At 43.7% G+C, this 18,518-nt stretch overlaps 1 protein-coding gene across 2 annotated transcripts in view; it reads left to right on the top strand.

Moving 5' to 3' along the window:
* The window catches only part of Myof (myoferlin), a 146,438-nt gene that overhangs the window by 80,343 nt on the left and 47,577 nt on the right, over positions 1-18,518 (top strand). For both annotated transcript variants that reach the window (XM_028773469.1, XM_028773470.1), the window contains exons 20-27: positions 527-704; positions 1,788-1,912; positions 5,028-5,134; positions 7,015-7,207; positions 8,247-8,402; positions 10,791-10,922; positions 12,610-12,773; positions 17,289-17,403. In XM_028773469.1, coding sequence (XP_028629302.1) covers positions 527-704; positions 1,788-1,912; positions 5,028-5,134; positions 7,015-7,207; positions 8,247-8,402; positions 10,791-10,922; positions 12,610-12,773; positions 17,289-17,403 — 1,170 coding nt within the window. The remainder of the gene's footprint in view (positions 1-526; positions 705-1,787; positions 1,913-5,027; positions 5,135-7,014; positions 7,208-8,246; positions 8,403-10,790; positions 10,923-12,609; positions 12,774-17,288; positions 17,404-18,518) is intronic.

Raw genomic sequence — 18,518 nt, 5'->3', positions numbered from 1 at the left:
AGTATTGCTGTTATATTCTTTGAGACCCTCTTTGTGTACATCAATATTAAAAAAATATTTATTTAATGAATTCATTTTAAATATATCCTTTTGGAGCAGAGGATATATGTCTCTGGTAGAGCACTTGCCTAGCATGTATAAGAGTCTGAGTTTAATCACCAACAAAATAAGTAATAATAAAATAAAACACTCCCCTTTCCCATGTTTGCACTAAGACTTACTTAAGTTGTTGTGAGTTTTCATCCTATTATAACAGTAACATAATATGTTAAAACCATGACTTGTAGACACTTACATTGGTTTCCCCCTCTGTCAATCATTTCCATGGTGATAATTCTACTTTAGTCTCTGCCCACTAACAAGAGGAGAGTCGACGGATCTAAGAATATGAAATGCCCTGTGGGATTTCATACAGCACTAATTAACTAGGCTTACAATTTCATCTGCTGGAATACAGATATATAAATACATATAAATACAGACACATGAAATGGTACTGAACCTTATACCCATTCCTACTTTTTAGAAATACCAGCGAAGGCGGAAGTACAGCCTGTCCGCTGTGTTCCATTCAGCCACCATGTTGCAAGATGTTGGTGAGGCCATTCAGTTTGAGGTCAGCATTGGGAACTATGGCAACAAGTTTGATTCAACCTGTAAACCTTTGGCATCAACAACTCAATACAGCCGCGCAGTATTTGACGGTAAGACTGGTGTGAAGTTCTCTCTTACTCATGCTTACGGTGGGGATACCTAAGGACAAGAAGCATGCACTGTATTTTCGCTCTGATGGTCATTATCCCCAGCACCTCATTAGTTAATGTAAGAAAGAGCATTGGACTCAGGTACCCACAAGAGTGGTAAACCCACAGGCCAGTGTCCCAGGCTGGACACCAGAGCTCATAAAATCCCAAGATGATGACCCCACTAAATACCACACTCCCTAAAGCAGCTGTACCCCACCACATGCAAATCCCCCTTAGATTCAATAGTTGACAATAATCACACTCTGGCTCAGACACTGGAAAAGCCAGGCTTCTGATTCTCACTGGTACTTACCCAGTGCTATCACCTAGTTCTCCTTTAAAAGATTTCAATTTTCTTTTTAGTTGTGTGTTCATGTATATGGCTCTGTGCACATAAACAGTCCAACAGAATTGCTATATTTTTACCTAAATTTTTTGTACAGGCTGATTTAAAACATAAATGCCCTAGAAAATGTGAAGCCTTTAGTCTTAATTACAGAAAGACTCTGAGTAATGCCAACCCCACACCGGCAGCCGAGGTTTGCAAAGAGCAAGGTGTGGGGTGGGGTGGCTCTTCTTCCAGCAAAAGCAATAATTTAAAAGGACAGTTTTCGTGGAGAAGCAGTGAGTCTAACCTCCAGTGTTCTCTACTCTACGATGCCATATGATGTCACCATCATGCATGTTCAGCTGTGTGATCCTGAACCACAAATAGATCCTGTGACGGTTGTCCTCGGTTTGCTGGGGTTTTAGAAAGATTTACAAAACAGATGAACGAACCATCTATTCCTCTGTTGCTTGGCTGATTAAAATTGATGAGTCAGATAGTGCCTGGGTGTGGTGGCTCAGCAGGAGAGAACTGTCCTAGCTTGTATGAGGCCCTGGGTTTAATCTCCACCTCCCATAACAGCAAACAAACCTTAGCCAAAACCATGCCCCAGGCCTGTGGATTAATGAGTAGCTCCGTCTGCACATCTATGTAACAAACATGTTATCCACTTCAAGTGTCCATGTTCACTGACTCCTGACATTCCATACCAGGGAACTACTATTACTACTTACCTTGGGCCCACACAAAGCCCGTTGTCACCCTGACTTCCTACTGGGAGGATATTAGTCATCGCCTGGATGCAGTGAACACTCTCCTAGTCATGGCAGAACGGCTGGTGAGTTATCTGTCCAGCATTTCCTTTTAGCAGACAGTAAGGTAAGCACCGGGTAGTATGCAGGCTTGGCAATCGTAACACAAGATCTTAAACACACAATGGTCAACAGTTGTTCTGGAGCTTGTAGAAGTTTACTGACACTGGTGCCCAGGCCCTTTCCCCCGGGTCATTCTACCCCTTACTAATGAGTTACCTTAGTCCAACCCATGGAGACAGCCCACCAGGACATCCACCCTCCAGCCTAAGAGGAGGAAAAAACATGAGAAGGTGACAAGAGCCTCTCATTAGGAAAACCCAGAAGTCATATCCAGATTTCTGCTCACTTTCCGTTCACCAGAATTCCAGTTGTACAACTACCCCAACCACAAAGAAGTCTAGTCTTAGGTTTGTGTGAGCACATGCCAGGATAAAGGCTTTCTTACTGAGAAAGACAGGAGGATGAAGAAGGCTGGAGGACAGAAGAAAGGGAACTCGTGATGTCAACATGATTTGCATATAAAGGACGCCTTGTTCCAATAACCCCGTGCAACTTGTACGACTTTGCTCTTATTACAGAGATAATTTCTGCTATGGAAGAACCAGGCCTGCCAGTCTCTGCTCTTGCTTCAGACTAGGAGAACACTCCTTCTCTGAAGCCTGGAGGAGGTTGGGGGTGTCCCTCTGGTAGAGTTGCAAAAGAACAGTCATATGATCATCTTCTTGACATTGGTAGGCTACAATAGTGAGGAGAAAGGTGCCACATTTGAGACATTTCTGCTTAATTTAAGATACCAAGCTATTTCTATTGGGTATGGGTAAAATCTATTCAGTATTAATATTAATTTAGAGTGTGGGGAAAAGGATATTTGGACATACTCAATCCATCTCATGTATATGGAAATATCACATTAACCTCATTAATATGTGATTAAAATAAGTTAAGAACAAAATCATTTCAGTTTATATTAATATTATTTTTATAAGTGCTAGGTCAAGATGTATGATAAAATATCTGATGAAAAATCTATAGCAAAATAAAAACACTGCTTTTTTATATGCAGGCAGCTTTATATCAAAGATATATATATTTCTACAATCTTTCTATACCACCAAAAGGGTGCACATGAATGTCCTAGCTGATGCCCTCAAGAATAGCAATAAGGCATGTGCCAGGTCCTTATTAGGTTCCAAAGTCACGGTCTGGTTTCTGCCTATGATGAGGGACGTGGTTGCATTGGGGAATTTGAAATTGTTGATGTTTACAGAGCTGGGAAGAGAGTCCTGAACCTCACGGGCAGCAAGTGCTCATGAGTGTGGAGTGATCAGCCCCAGATTGAACATGCTGCTCACACCTGTCACTTTGCTTTCGTTTTTGCTGACAGCCCCAGGGAGCACTGCAGACCATGGCAAGGCAAACATACTTACAAATAAAAGGCCTCCATGTGTCAGGCATGGGAGCACCAATATAGAAGGATAACTGAACTTCAGTGTAATTTCCCATTTAGTAAAGATAATCAAGGAGGATGGATAGATAGCTCTGTGACTAAGAGTGCTCGCTGCTCTTCCAGAGGATCTGGGTTCCCTTCCTAGACCTCACATGGCAGCTCACAACCTCTGTAGCTCCCATTCCAAGAGATCTGTTGCCCTATTTTGGCCTCCAAAAGCACCAGGCATATGTGTGGTGCACAGACTTACATGTGGGCAAAACACTCATGCACATAAAATAAAAAATGAAAAAATTTGTAATTAATATTTATACATCTTAACTTATAAAAATTTAAAATTAATATTTGTAAAAATAAATAAAGTTGAACTTGAAATTTATTTATTTTGTGTTTATGATTACACTATCTCTGTCTTCAGACACACCAGAAGAGGGTATCAGATCCTACTACAAATGGTTGTGAGCCACCATGTGGTTGCTGAGATTTGAACTCAGGACCTCTGGAATAGCAGTCAGTGCTCTTAACCTCTGAGCCATCTCTCCAAACCAAAATACAGTATTTTTTTATTATTAGTTTTCAATTCCCTTCCTCAAGGGAGTTGGTGGAGAAATGGCCAAACTTTTCTTCTAATTATGTTGGGGACATTCTTCAAGGTTTTTGTCCTGGTTCTTCTCATCATCTCCCTCCACTGACCAAGTTGTCTGAGCTCAGGCTAGTCTTAAAGAGGAGTAGCTTTCCATGACCAAGTCTGGCTAGGCATGGCTGGCACTCCCTTCCCCTCTCTCTTGGCAGATGCTCTAGCACATCAGCATGTTCTGGGCTTAGCTTATGCTTTCTCAACTCCAGCCCTGAAAGAACCATTTCTCTAAGATGCTTTGGTTGTTTAAATAGGAAGTGACATTTGAAAAACAAAATCTGGGTACTAGAGTGCCCGCAGCTACTGGTATATTGTTGCTTACAGGTTTTGCCAGCCAAGAAATTCACGGTCACACTCATATGTATGTGCACGTCCATACATACCCACAGATACATGTATATTTATTTCTATATCTGTTAGAATATCGAAGGCTGGAATGGTGCCTCCGATTTTAATCTACCACCATGGACTTAGTCTATCTTTCCTCCAGGGAGACTCCAGCTTCTGCCATCCTAACTGTAATTGTTCATTTGTTCAAACTTAAACTCCATACGTCAGCCACTGTGAACGACAAGCCTACTGATTGGAGTTTGATACACTTGGATTACCTTTGCCTTGTAACTAAGGATAGATAGTCAGAATGCTGTTTTCATGGGTTATATGGGTTAGTTCAACTGTCCATCTAAAGTATAACTGAGTCCATACTGTTTCCACATATATCCTTCTAGGATTCCCTCAACCTATTCCTGATGGTTCCTTTCTGTTTATTTTTGGAGTACATAAAATATTTACATGGTTCCAAAGGTCAAGATATAAGACAAGGTTTTCTCTATTGCTTAAACTTATCAGTGTCGATTGCATTTTGAATAAGAGTAAATAGCACAACGCTTTGGTAAATATTACCAAGTGAGAAACAAAGCCCTCTGGCTTTCTGTCACTAAATCTTTTTATGTCCCTACCCCTGTACCCACTCCTTACCCTGCCTTGGAAATAATGCTTTCTTGGGTATAGTAACAGAGTTATCAGTTATCTCTTCTCTTTCTTGATTCTGCAGCAATCAAACATAGAGGCTGTAAAATCAGGGATCCAAGGTAAAATTCCTGCAAACCAGTTGGCGGAGGTGTGGCTGAAGTTGATAGATGAAGTTATAGAAGACACGAGGTACAGTAATCCCCTTCCTATCTCTACGTTCCCTGCATGCCCTGAATTCTAAGATTGTAAGTGCTTCTCGAATCTTGTCAAGTATTTCTCTGAAAGAGAGAGAGAGAGAGAGAGAGAGGGAGAGAGATGCATTCGAGCATTGTTTTGAGCCCCTTGAAAGCCTCACCCCACCCCAAGAGAAGTCTCTGAATCACCTGGAAAAATCTCCTTTCTCTCGTTTGGTGCCAAGTCTAAAGTAGCCCAGGGAGGCCGTCTGGACTCCAGGAAGCTGGCCCAACAGCCTGAGGCAAAGGGTGGGGGGTGGAAGAGAGAGAGGAAAAATAGACTGAGCTACCCTCCTGAAGAAGGACTCCTGACTTCCACAGGGAGATAGGAACATGGCTTCCACCACTCAGAACAATGTTCCTAATTCATGTCTTTAGAAATAGCTTGCTTTTGTTGTTGTTACTAAGTGTTTCAAGCACTCTGCACTCCTTCAGAAACACTTAACACTATAACAGGAGTAACAGAGATAATTAGAAGGCCCCTAAACAAGGATGACGTGCAAATTCATTTTATGCTAAGAAATAGATAAGAAACAACAGCAGCAGCAACACATACACACACACACACACACACACACACACACACACACACACACACACACACACTCCAAACCAGGCTGGACGAAGCCAGTACACATACTTAGGCATTTCATAGCTGTGACTTGAAGAAGTAACTCAGACCTTCTGGCATTTAGAAATCAAAAGGGAAAGTGACTCATTCCACCATCATTTTAAATATTGCCTAATAAAGCCGGGGACGGGAAAGGTCAAAAAGAAAAGACCATGGAGTACTCCGCTGACATTTCCACCTCTAGGGTAAGGCCCATAGTCACTCCGTCCTCTTGCGCCTCCTAGTGGTTTAGTCAGGTCATTGACGAGCAGGTTAAGTCAAAGCGCTTCCTAAGCACTCAAAGCTCCTATTGAGAGACTTGGGGATCCTAAGGAGTGACCTCTTAATTACAGATAAGAAAGCAGGGAGGCCCCGGTGCCCTAAGAATGATTTACTGACTTAGCCCTTCTGCTCTCTCACGACCAGCTTCTCACTTTCAAAGAGTTCAAGTGTGACTTCCCAGTTCAATTCTCATGAATTTTTGCCTTACGAGGCCACCGAGGGATCTTAACCCTTTATACACATGCTGCCACAATCGTTAATGAAACCAAACAAAAACATGCAGTTATAGCTTTCACTTGGAAAATGCCTGTGAACTGTGGGATTTGCCGAAGAAAGCACAGGCATGAGAACACAGGTTGTCTTCAGAGAAGCAAGCTGGCATCTTTCTAAATGTTATGTTGCAGGAAATTCCATGTTTGAGGAAAACCATGCTAGGATATCCTTCATATAAGGAGTGGGTGGCATTCAAATGATGGTAAATTCTAAGTGGGGACAATATGAATCGAATTCCCTGGTACTGGTGACAGTCTTGCCCTGAGGTCTCACCTACTGCCAGGGTGAGAAGGAAGCTGGCAGGGGACTAATCTGTGTCACTCGCTCAGCCTCAGTCATCCCTGCTTTTCTTGGGGAGTCTTAACTTGGCTGGAAATTGTCCTATATAAGTGATACAACAGTGATGAAGATGATGGCAGTGGAAACATTTAGACTTTGCAGCTTTAAAATCTGTTTTCTCTTTTCTGTTCTGCCAACGCTGCAGAGCCATCCTCAACTACAGTTTAATCAAACAGCCTCTGTAGGTAGAATCAGGAGACAGCTGTCATTTCAATTTACGTGAAACGGCATGCAGACATACATTGAACATCTGGGCGAATGTGAGTGAACTTAGTTCTGAAGCCTAGAATGTCATTCTTAGGTTTTGTTTCTCCTCTCTCCTTTTCTTATAGATACACCTTGCCTGTCACAGAAGGAAAAGCCAACGTCACAGTTTTGGATACTCAGATCCAAAAGTTGCGGTCCAGGTTTCTCTCGCAGATACACGAGGCAGCCCTGAGGATGAGATCTGAAGCCACAGATGTAAAATCCACCTTGTTGGAAATCGAGGAGTGGCTTGATAAATTAATGCAGCTTACTGAAGAGGTAGACCTTGGAATTACGCTATCATTTGTTTCCAGAAGGATTCTGCAGAAGACAGGAAGGGTGGGGCAGGTGGTGGGTGGAGCATCTGTTACAATATCTGCAACTGGGGTTGGATTTGATCAATAATAAAAACCAAGGACTTAGTAGGCTGAGGAGGCTACTGAGAATTGGGGTAAAAGTCACCCGAATTTTGAGTTGGGTTCCAGAGGAACCTGCAGGATAAGCATCATGTTCACATTGCTGTTATAAAGTATTTTGTGTGATGGAATAGTAGAACACAACACAGAGAATTAAAATGCCGCTGTAGTGTGGATGGGAAAAGCCTGGATTTAAATATCAAATCATGTGTGACCTTGGGCAAGCTCCTCAACTCACGTCAGCCTATTTCCCATACCAGGAAAATGGAGAAAAGCACAGTACTTATGTTGTAGATCTGTTGTGGGAAGATTTAAAGTTGATGATCATGAGGAAGGACAGAACAGTGTGGGGTATACAGTAGGTGCTGGATAAATGTCCATGGGAGGCCCTGTACCTCCGTGGCTGAAAGAACAAGAGCAAACAGATGCCCCCTATCCTTTGAGTATCTAGGGTAGTGTCTTAGTTCCTTCTGTGGTGCTGTAGCAGAATAGCACAGGCTGGGAAGGTTATAAAGAACAGAGGTTTCTTCCTTACAGTTCTAGAGGCAGGGACACTCAAGATGAGAGACCTAAATCTGACAAGGATTTTTCTGAATAAAGCTACCGATGGCTTTCTTCAAGTGATGCTTGAGAGGCAGAGGGTATTTTCTAAAATACCTTTCAGATCAGAGTGGGTTACACCTCTTCAGTTGCTCCCCTGTGCCCCTCCTTCTGCTCCCCTGGCCACCCACAACCCATTTCTTAGCTCCGAGTAATCACAGTGTTACTATAGATGAGTGCCTCCTGACTCTGGGACATGGTCTTGACCACAGCCCCTAGTGTCTAGCCTAGTGCTATTTCTCCGGTCTCTTCACATGTAGACTCACACGTTTGCTTTCTTTCCCATCTGACCCATTGCCCAGCCTCAGAACAGTATGCCTGACATCATCATCTGGATGATCCGTGGAGAGAAAAGACTGGCTTATGCACGGATCCCTGCCCACCAAGTCTTGTACTCCACCAGTGGTGGGAACGCCTCTGGAAAATACTGTGGGAAAACTCAAACCATCTTTCTGAAGGTATGCCTTCATTCTGTGATGGGAAAGACATGCAAATTTCTCTTCTGAAGGAGGGGTTGCTTTGTAACGGTCTACGTTTTGTATAGCTAAGATGTGGAAGATCAATTCTAACCTGTTCTGGTTTCTTCTTCTGGGGCTGTAATTTTTATCATGACACAAGGGTGGCTGGCATTCAACCACAGACACCTTTCTAGATGTCTCTGACATTAATAGTAACATGAAGTTATTTGCTTTTTGACATGAACTTTCTACTCTTAATGTCTCATATAAGCAATACATTTCTTCCATTGATGCTAGTTGGTGTTTAGGGAGGAAGGGTGGTATAGCCAGTTGTGGTTCAAGGTTCTCTAGAAGAACAGACAGATAGAATAAATACACATTAAGAGGGGATTTATTAGATTGGTTTATATGATATAGTCTGGGTGGCTCAACAATGGATGTCTCAAACAGAAAGGCAAGAACTTAGAAACTGATTAGTCAGTGAGGCTGGATGCTGAGCATTCTCAGTTTGGCACTGATGGCTCAGAGGATTCCTAGAGAGCCACTGGTCTTCAGTTTCCACTGGAAGCTGGAGGCTGAGTCCTAATATTAGGGAAATAATGCAGCAGCAGCAGCAGCAGCAGCAGCAGCAGCAGCAGCAGCAGCAGCAGCAACAACAACAAAGTTGATGAACTTGCCAGCAAAAGTGAAGGCAAGCAGGCAAAAAGAGACGACCTTTCTTCTGTCTCCTTTATCTGGGCTGCCACCAGCAGGTACTGCCCACATTTAAGATAGTTTTACACTTCAAATAATACAATCAAGCAAATGCCTCACAGGAATGCCTAGCGTCTTGACTTTTAGTTGGTTCAGTTCCTGTCAAGTTGGCAGCCATTATCAGCCATCACAAACAAAAGGCTCTCTAATATAGGAAAGTTTTGATAATTGCTACCAGGATTCCATCCTAGAACACTGCCTTCTCATGAAGAACTTCTCTGGGAGTATCTTGGAAAACTGACAGAGGCTTAGGGCCACATCTAAGAACTCAACATATCTCCCGTCGGCATGCCTTAGCATCCTATCCTGACTACCCCAACAGGATCTCCCTGGACTTCAGAAAGAAATAACAATTTTTAAAAAGAGAAAAGGGTGGGTCAAGGCAGTGTGCTCTCTAAAACAAGGAGCTGTCCACTGACTTCTAATGTGTTAACGTTGTTCTTTAACCACGAGGCTGCAAACAGTGTCGAAGTGATCGTCTTCTTCCAAATGTTCTGCAGGATGAGGCTGACTTAGCACTACAATTATAGTTGCTGTCAGTAGTTTATTAGCAAATAAAGCTTCACAAGAAACCATATTGACCAGAGGGTTGTATTTCATGTTAGGTTTCAGAATCTTGTGGATAAACAGGAAAAAAAAATGCTTTTAAGAAAACTATGTATTTATTGACCTCATTTTAATCCTCATTATCTAGTTTTCAAAGTCTTTTGGTTCAGCAAATTTTTAAATTCTGGGAATCTCTTTATAGCATTAAAAACATTTAAGACTGCAAAGGGCTTTTGTTCACATGGCTTCCATCCCCCAGGATTTGTTGTAATAGAAATTAAAATAGAAAAACAGACACAGGATACAGGAGACTTTGTCTCAACACACACACACACACACACGCACACACACACACACACATCTCTAGGTCAATTTATAACAGAGCTTTTTGTCAAGACAGCTGTCAAATGCTAGTGTGTGAAATGACTGGTGAAAACTTTTACTTTTACACACCAAGGATTAAGAAACCAAACACCCAAGGGTGGGGATTTAACAAAACTAGTAGTCTATACTGGGTTTTAAAAATCCAGGATAATTTTTGTAGTTGTTTGTTTGTTTGTTTGTTTGAGTCAAAAGAATTCTTTAGTGGAACTAAAGCATCTCATCTTCTGTACCTGACAGTTGAGTGCTCTTACCTGTGGGGGCAGTGGGATGTCACTGTCCTATCTGTGCAAATGTCAACATAACAAAGAAGACAAATCTCACACTGATGCTATTAGAGAGTGTCTTCTTCTCTTGTAGACCTCCTGAAATGGTCTCTGGGACAGGCAGGAATCTATGGCTCACACTTTGATTGGTTGACTGACTGACTGAATTAGAGACAGTTTATCAATGAAGAAAAAGATGCTTCTGAGGATAGACTTGAACCTGGGAAAGGCCAGGCACTCTGAAGGACTGCATGGAACTTACTGCTTTAGCTGCTATTTCAGCCTTTGCTGTAGGGTTCTTTGTTAGTTTTAACCAAAGCAAAGACAAACTCAGTCTGGTGGAGCAAAGGGTAGAGGTTGAGCATGCTTTGGGCTTTAACATATGTCACAGTTCATGTGGTGTCTGTCCCATGTCACCTAAGATGTTGTTGTTTATCCACAGTATCCACAAGAAAAAACCAATGGGCCCAAAGTGCCCGTGGAGTTGCGAGTGAACATCTGGCTGGGTTTAAGTGCTGTGGAAAAGAAGTTCAACAGCTTCGCCGAAGGCGCATTCACCGTCTTTGCTGAAATGGTACCTTTGGTGACAGACCTGTCTTCTTCTCTTTTTATCTATCTATAGCTGTCATCACTACCACCTGAAATGCCCCCCAAAGAATCTTAGTCTAACAGATGAGAAGAAGCACACCTCCCATACCCAACCCCCCCTCCCTCACCCCCCCCCCCCCCCTGAGGCTTATCCACAGTGGAACACTCCAGAGTAGCTACCCTCTTTGTGTGATAATTCAAAGGGGTGACAAACCGCCAGCTGGTGACCTTGAAAATGGATGCTTCTCCAGCTTGTGGCACCAGTATCAGTTGTTCGTACTGGTGCCAACAGGAGACATACTAAATAGGATGCACATACATGCATATACACATGTTTCTGGGTGTCTTTGGGGGTACTTCACCTGTGCCTGTCCATGAACACCTCCTACTATCATCCTAGTGTGGCTATCTCAAGACCACACCCCAAAGCCACTGAAAGTCACTACTTCCACTCAGTGAAGCACTGTTGTTCATGCTGAGGCTTGTGCTTGGATTTCGTTAGTGTCATGCTGGCCTCCAAGCAGAGTAGACGAAAAAACCTTGTTACACTACTCTGCACCCTTGCCATGCACATCCTAGTTTCATGGATCCTGTGATAAGCATTTAGGAGTACTTCCCTTCCAGGCTCAAACCAGCTCCTGAGACTATACTATGACGCTCTTGCTCCAATACATCAAGCACATAGTCACATTTCCTGCCTCCCTTTGTAGGCAAAAACTTACTTGTACCTTGGGCAACTCATTTTCTCAGTGGAGCCAACATAAGATGAATAGACATATGAGTTTGAGACCAAACAGGGACACCCACCACCCTGGGAAGTCTTACCTCTTTCCATGATTGAGAACATGAAGATTAGACCAATGTGAGTTTATAAATTCTAAGTTAGAAGGGAATGGTCAGGGTGGCAAGACAGCTCAGTGGTTACAAGTGCTTGTAGCTGAGGCTGATTACCCCAGATCAATCCCTGGGACCACGTGATCAAAGAAAAAGCCCACTACCAAAGGTTGTCAGGGCTTGCACATGCAAATAATTGTAATAAGTTTTCTTAACTTAGAAATGAACACTCTGCAAACCAGAGTCATACCAGGAATACAATTTCATTCCAGGAAATTCTTGTTCTACCTGCCAGAGTCCAGAAGAGACTCAGCCTGGAAGGCCCATAAAAGAATCATATTTCTGATGTATTCCTTGTATACTGCCTGGGGTAGTAACACCACCAATTAATTATTTCTATGGAGAAATGTGCCCAGATCTAAGCACTGAACATACAAGTAAACTCTACAAAATGCACACACATGAGGATTGTTGTGGATATTGCGATGATATCCTCCTGTTTAATGTCACTCCAATAATGGAAACAACTCACAAGATGCATCACTGTTTGCAGAACACACTCCCAGCCATGTGTACACATAAATTCTAGAATAAGTGTAAGAAACGTGCTGTGCCCAGTTTACAGATGAGCATACTGAATCTTAGGAAGATGAGAGACTCATCCAAAGTCGCCTAACCACTGGAAGACCCCAAGTTTAGGTCCATATTTTTAACGGGCATATAACTGTTTTTGCTTTCTGTGATTATCTGGCCTCAGTCCTGGATAGACCTGGATTTCACGGCTGACCTGCTTTCTCTTTCTCTGATAGTGATTGTCCAACTGTGTCTGTTTTTAACAGTATGAAAACCAGGCCCTCGTGTTTGGGAAGTGGGGCACCTCTGGACTGGTGGGACGCCATAAATTCTCTGATGTCACAGGAAAAATAAAACTCAAAAGAGAATTCTTTTTACCTCCCAAAGGCTGGGAGTGGGAAGGAGACTGGGTGGTTGACCCTGAACGAAGGTGAGTGTTTGAACTTCTGTGACACTTGTTTTGTTTAGGAGTGCGAGTGTGTGTGTGTGTGTGTGTGTGTGTGTGTCTGTCTGTCTGTCTGTCTGTACACATGTATGTACATCTGTACATGTATATGTTTATGTGTCTGTGCATGTGTGTGTCCGTACATGATACAGCACACATGTGTGTCTGTGTGTACATATGTGTTCCTATGTGTATGTCTATGCATGTGTGTGTGAGTCTGTGTGTGTGTCTGTATGTGTGTGTATACCTCTGTGTGTGTCTGTGCATGTGTATGTGTCTGTATGTATGTGTGTGTTTGTACAGGTGCATGCATGCCATAGCACACATGTGGTCAATACATGTATATATGTGTGTGTGTTTGTTTGTGCAGGTGCATGCATGTTATAGCACACATGTGAACATCAGAAGACATCTTTTAAAAGTCAGTTCTCACTTACACCTTGTTGAGCCAGGGTCTTTTATTTCTGCTGGTTTTGTTCCTGTGTCCAGGCTAGATGGTGCACTGTTTCCTGTCTCTGCCTTCCAGCTCATCTTAGGGATGCTGGGATTATTGTTGACACCACATCCAGCTTTTTAGTGGGTTCTTGGGATCCAGCTCAGGCTGTCAGGCTTGAGTGCTGGCTGGAGGTTTCACCCACTGGACCATCTCCCCAGTCCCTCCATCATCATCCTTATCAACACAATTTTACCCACTGATAGGACTAAGTCCATAGAAACGTACAGGAAGTTGGAAGATACCATAAGTCCCCAAAGGAAAGAGTCAGAGGCACCTAAGGAAATGCAGGGTTCAGGTCTGTAAACCCCAGCTGCTCGGGGCTAAAGTAGGACTGCTCTTTCCAAGTCTGCCTGGAGGGCAGACTAAGTCCAAGCTCAGCAGCTTAGCAGGACCTAGTCTCAAAAGACAAAGTAAAAACCAGTCAGGGAGATGAGTGGGTATGTAACTCAGTGGTAGACTACTCGCCTCTCATGAACAAGGCTATAGATTCAATCCCCTGTGCAACTCTGTCTACACCTCAATCTAGATATGGCTGTGCAGTCATTACAAATGTGCTCTGTATTAGATCTCAAACTCCAAACAAATAGCTAACTGAGGTGCCTATTTGACATATCACAGGGGATTCTGGCTGCTAGGTTCTCAGCATCTACCTGTACATCCTGGCTGCCTTACTCTGTTCCTACCCTAAACTCTCCAGCCCAGGGCTGGGCTTCCCTTCCCCAAGCTTCTCTGATTCCTATATAACCAGCCATTTTGTCCACGTCGGTCTTTTTTTGTCTCTTGGTTGCTTGGCTACTTGATTCAAGGCTCCTCTCTTACCCACCTCCCCTTCTCTCTTTCTTCTTCTCTCTTCTTTTCTCCCTCTGTCTTCAACCCACCCCCACCCCCCACATCCTGGTTCAGTCTGGGTCATTCAGGAGCCTCTATCTATGTTCTCCCTCATATCTACAATAAACCTTCTCCTCTACCATATCTAGGAGCATCATATCCTAATCTCATTTTTAAATTCATCTGCTAATATGTTAATAGATGAGTCATAGGTCTCTTTTGCCAGAGAAAAGGACAATGATTCCTCTTAGCAAGTAGGGACTATTTTCTCAAGTCCCAGAAGGAATGTTGGCTTTTGTCTAAATGCCAGAGTTTTAGGAGAAGGAATTTCTTTGGACCAGACACTACTAGGCAGTGTGCTGAATAGCACCTAATTCATTCTTAACTACAGTCCTCTCAGATAGGCAGCTGGGCAGTGGTGGCACATGCCTTTAATCCAAGTACTTAAGAGGCAGAAGTCAGCAGATCTCTAAGTTTGAGGCCATCCTAGTCTATACAATGAGTTCTAGGACAGCCAGGACTATACAGAGAAACTATGTCTTGAAGAAAAAAATCTGAAGGATATCTGCGCTGGCCACCATTTCCTGGATCATGGCAAGAGGACACAAGACTCCTGGTTCAGAGGCAAAGGATTTTAATTGCCCACATCAAGAGTAAATAGTTGAATGTTAGCATTTTCTCTGGTTCACTATGCTCCTCCCACTGAGTGACATGCAGAGGGCCAGATGACATTTGCACCTGCAGTGGGCTTGTGTTGAGGAGGGGAAGCCTGGATTTCAGATCTCAGTTCTTTTGGAATGGGCATGGCAACACACTGGCCCCCTGCTCTAGGCAAAGACACAATCCCTATTTTTCGTGACCATGCCCTATATAGCATTGTGAAGAAGCTAACTCACCACAAAGGCCATCAGTGCTCAGCGGGCAGGATGTGTAGAGACACAATAAATTCATGGAGAACCTCCAAACAAGATAATATGATCTTCACTTTGCAAATGAGGAAACTGAGACCTAGAGAGATTAAGTATTTGTCCAAAGGCACAGATTCCCGCAAATGACAGAGCATGCAAACCAATGCTCAGTCATGCTTGCCCATCTTTAAGAAACGTTAGGGAGTATGTGTTAAAGAGGTGAATTATGTGCTGTGTGAATTACATCTCCAAAATTGTTATTAAAAAGAAAAGACATATGCACTGGAGATAATTTGTCTCGGTGGTTCATTGCTTGCCTCACGTGTTCGAGGTCTTGGGTTTTAGTCTCAATACTGTCCAAAATAAAAAAAACAGAGGAATAGAAAGCTAAATCCTTCTCCTGAGGTCTGGGGGAATCCCAGATTTCTAAATATTGCCAGCAGGGATGGGGACACAGTTCAGCAGGTTGACTGCTTGCTAGGAATGTGCAAAGCCCTAGATTTGAGCTCTAGTCCTGAGTAATCCCAGTGTTGTGACCTACGCCTGTATCCCCAGAACTCGAAGGATCAGGGACTCATCCTCTGCTTAGTGAGTCTTTTTTTTTAAAATTTTTTTTTGAACATGAGATGCTTTTTTATAGCATGTTTTACAAGGGGAGGGGGTAAGAGGGGCCAGGTGGTGGAAAAGTACAGAATCTTCTTGGCCTCTGCCTTGAAACATGTCATGGTCTATACGGTACACTCCCTTGAATTATGATCTACCTGCTATTCTTCAGAAGATATGGTACACTGCTTGAGTTATGGTCTCCCTGCTATTCTTCAGAAGATATGGTACACTGCTTTGAGTCTATCTGCAGTTGCCAAGCAGGATCTTGCAGTTGCCAAGCTTCAGGGGACATTGTGCAGGTGGGGAAAGGTAGGGGGTGAGGGTAAGGGCGAGGGTCCTGGCTTCTGGCATCTCCCCCTTCTCTGTTTAGTTAGAGAAGGGGTCTTATGATCAAACCCAACTATGTGAGTTTTGAATTTGGATGTCTAATTATGGGGGGTTGCTTAGTGAGTCTTAATCAATCATCTGTAAGCAAGTAAAACTGTTGCTGGCAGTATTCGTCCCAGAGCTCCCTCTTCTGGCCATCTTGTATGGAAAGCTAAGGTCTCTGATTGTGTATAGCTTGGTCTTCAGAGTCACCTCGTGGACCTTAAAGTAGGAGGAAAATAAACATGCCGTTCTGCCTGACCCAGTGCCCACACGCCCTTGCTTCTGGTGTAGGACTGTTTGCTTTGTTTGGAGTTGTGTGGATTGGTGTGTGTGTTGGGGGGAGGGGGCGGGTGTTGGATTGGACAGAGGACAGAGGACAGAGGAAAAGGTGCTGAGGACAGGGGAAAGGTAGAGAGAATTGTGACTGGAAAAACACAAGGCTGGAATGCCAGAGACAGCCGCCAAAGTGTTTAGTCTTCTTTGGGGTGCAGAGGAGTGATGGATGATTTCAATTTATACAAATGCTCGGGGCCATTCACTTTTTGATACCCCTCCAGTGTTTGATTTCAGGGAGGGTAGGAAAGAAAGGAAAAAAGAACCCTCATTTGAGGGTCCCTGGCAGAAAACTTTAGACAAGGTTGGAGCCTCTGTGCTCCAACTGTGGGTTTTTGAAGCAGCTCTAAATCCAAGCAAAAGTTGGCAAGGCGGAGGAGAGTTAGTACAGAGTACTTAAGGACCCAAGAGGGCCTGGAGCCTCAAATGAGCCGGCTTGGCTGTGTACTTACAAACCATCAGTTTATGTCGTGTCAAGCGAGCAATCCATGGGCACACGTTTCCACACTGCCTCGAGCCTGCCTCCACTCCATTTTTTAAAATGAGAGGCCATAGAGGAATATTTCCTTGCTCTTTGAACTACCAGCCAAGGGTTTTACTGAGAAACTGCTGGAAAGCCTGTACCGAAAGGAGAAGTGGAAGACACTCTCTTGGTCCTGTAGGAAGCGGTTCACAGCACGGTTTCCCTGGCTCCATTCTAATTAAGAGGAAGGAGCAGCCTTGCCAATGTGAAGAGTCCTCTGTAATTTAGGTCTCACTGCCCCACCATCCCCCTTCTCTAAATGAATGTCAAAAGCTTTTAGTTCAAAGTCGAATTTGGAACAGGAAAACGAAAGGGCTCAAGCGAGAAGGGAACTGGTGTCCTTCCAGGCTGTAGGAGCCTCCTGACAGTGTGAAATAGCTAGGGTTGCTGGTCCCGGTTCCATTTCGCCTCAGTAATAGGAACCCTCTCGCCCACAGCCTCCTGACTGAGGCTGATGCAGGTCACACGGAGTTCACTGATGAAGTCTACCAGAATGAGAATCGCTATCCTGGAGGCGAGTGGAAGCAGGCAGAGGACACCTATACCGATGCGGTGAGCCATTTGCTCTCAACATGGACCCTCCTGTCCCACCACTGTGCGTCATGGGACAGGCTCCATCTGCTCTTCGGCTACAGCCCCTGTTCCAAATAATCTCCCATTTACAACTGAAGCCATGCAAGTGCATGCTCACTACTTACGTCCACAGTAACAACTAGGGCTCTGACTAGACAGTGCTATGTGGTAAGGTTTGAGTTGTACATGTTTTTTAGGTAAAAATTTATTATCTAAGTGGTTTTAAAAATCATGACAAATGAAATGCCCTCTTTAAAGAAATGCACAGGCAAACAAACATACACACACATTTTTTTTTTAATGGAGCTGAAGGGATGGCTCAGCAGTTAAGAGTGCCTGATGCTCTCGCAAGGGACTGGAGTTGGGTTCCCCGCGCCCATCCTGGCGCTCACAAACATCTCTACTGAGGTTGCATGGGATCCAATATCCTCCTGCAGCCTCCGTGAACACTCTTACACATGTGCACATATTTACACATGTCCCCATGGATAAAATTAAACATTATAAACACATTTAAAAAAAATCTTTACAAATAAATCCAAATGGCGTTTAAGGAAATGAGAAGTAACTACTTCTCCCCGCTCACACTACCCTCCACAGGATAACCACGGTTGCCATTTTCTGTTCACGCACATGTGTACTGTTTCCTCTTCTAAGGAGAAGTGTGCTGTACACACATCTCTACAAGGTGCATTTTCACATAATGATATATTTGAGCACCTGTGTGTACATGTTCATGTGGATGTGCACAGGGCCACACACACATACAGCTGTGTGCACATGCATGAAGAGACAAGGGCAACATACGGGGTGTCTTCCTCCACCACCCCCTACCTCGTTTTTTGGGACAGGATTTTTCAGTGAAGCTGGGCCCCACTGAGTGAACTGGATGGTCTGGCCGACAAGTTCCTGGGACCTATTCATCTCCTCCCTAGCACTAGGTTACAAGTGTGTAATTTCACTCCTGGCTTTTATATGCATGCTGGGCCTCTGAAGTAATTATTAACTGAGCCATCTTCCTAGCTTCAGATCATCTTTTGATAACGGTAAATACAGACCTATGAACTTGGTATAGGTCCCCCACTGCGTTTAGT

Source organism: Grammomys surdaster, unplaced genomic scaffold (assembly GCF_004785775.1).
Source record: "Grammomys surdaster isolate TR1022 unplaced genomic scaffold, NIH_TR_1.0 229, whole genome shotgun sequence".
NCBI classification, from domain to species: Eukaryota; Metazoa; Chordata; class Mammalia; order Rodentia; family Muridae; genus Grammomys; species Grammomys surdaster.
This window is presented reverse-complemented; position numbering and strand designations above follow the sequence as displayed.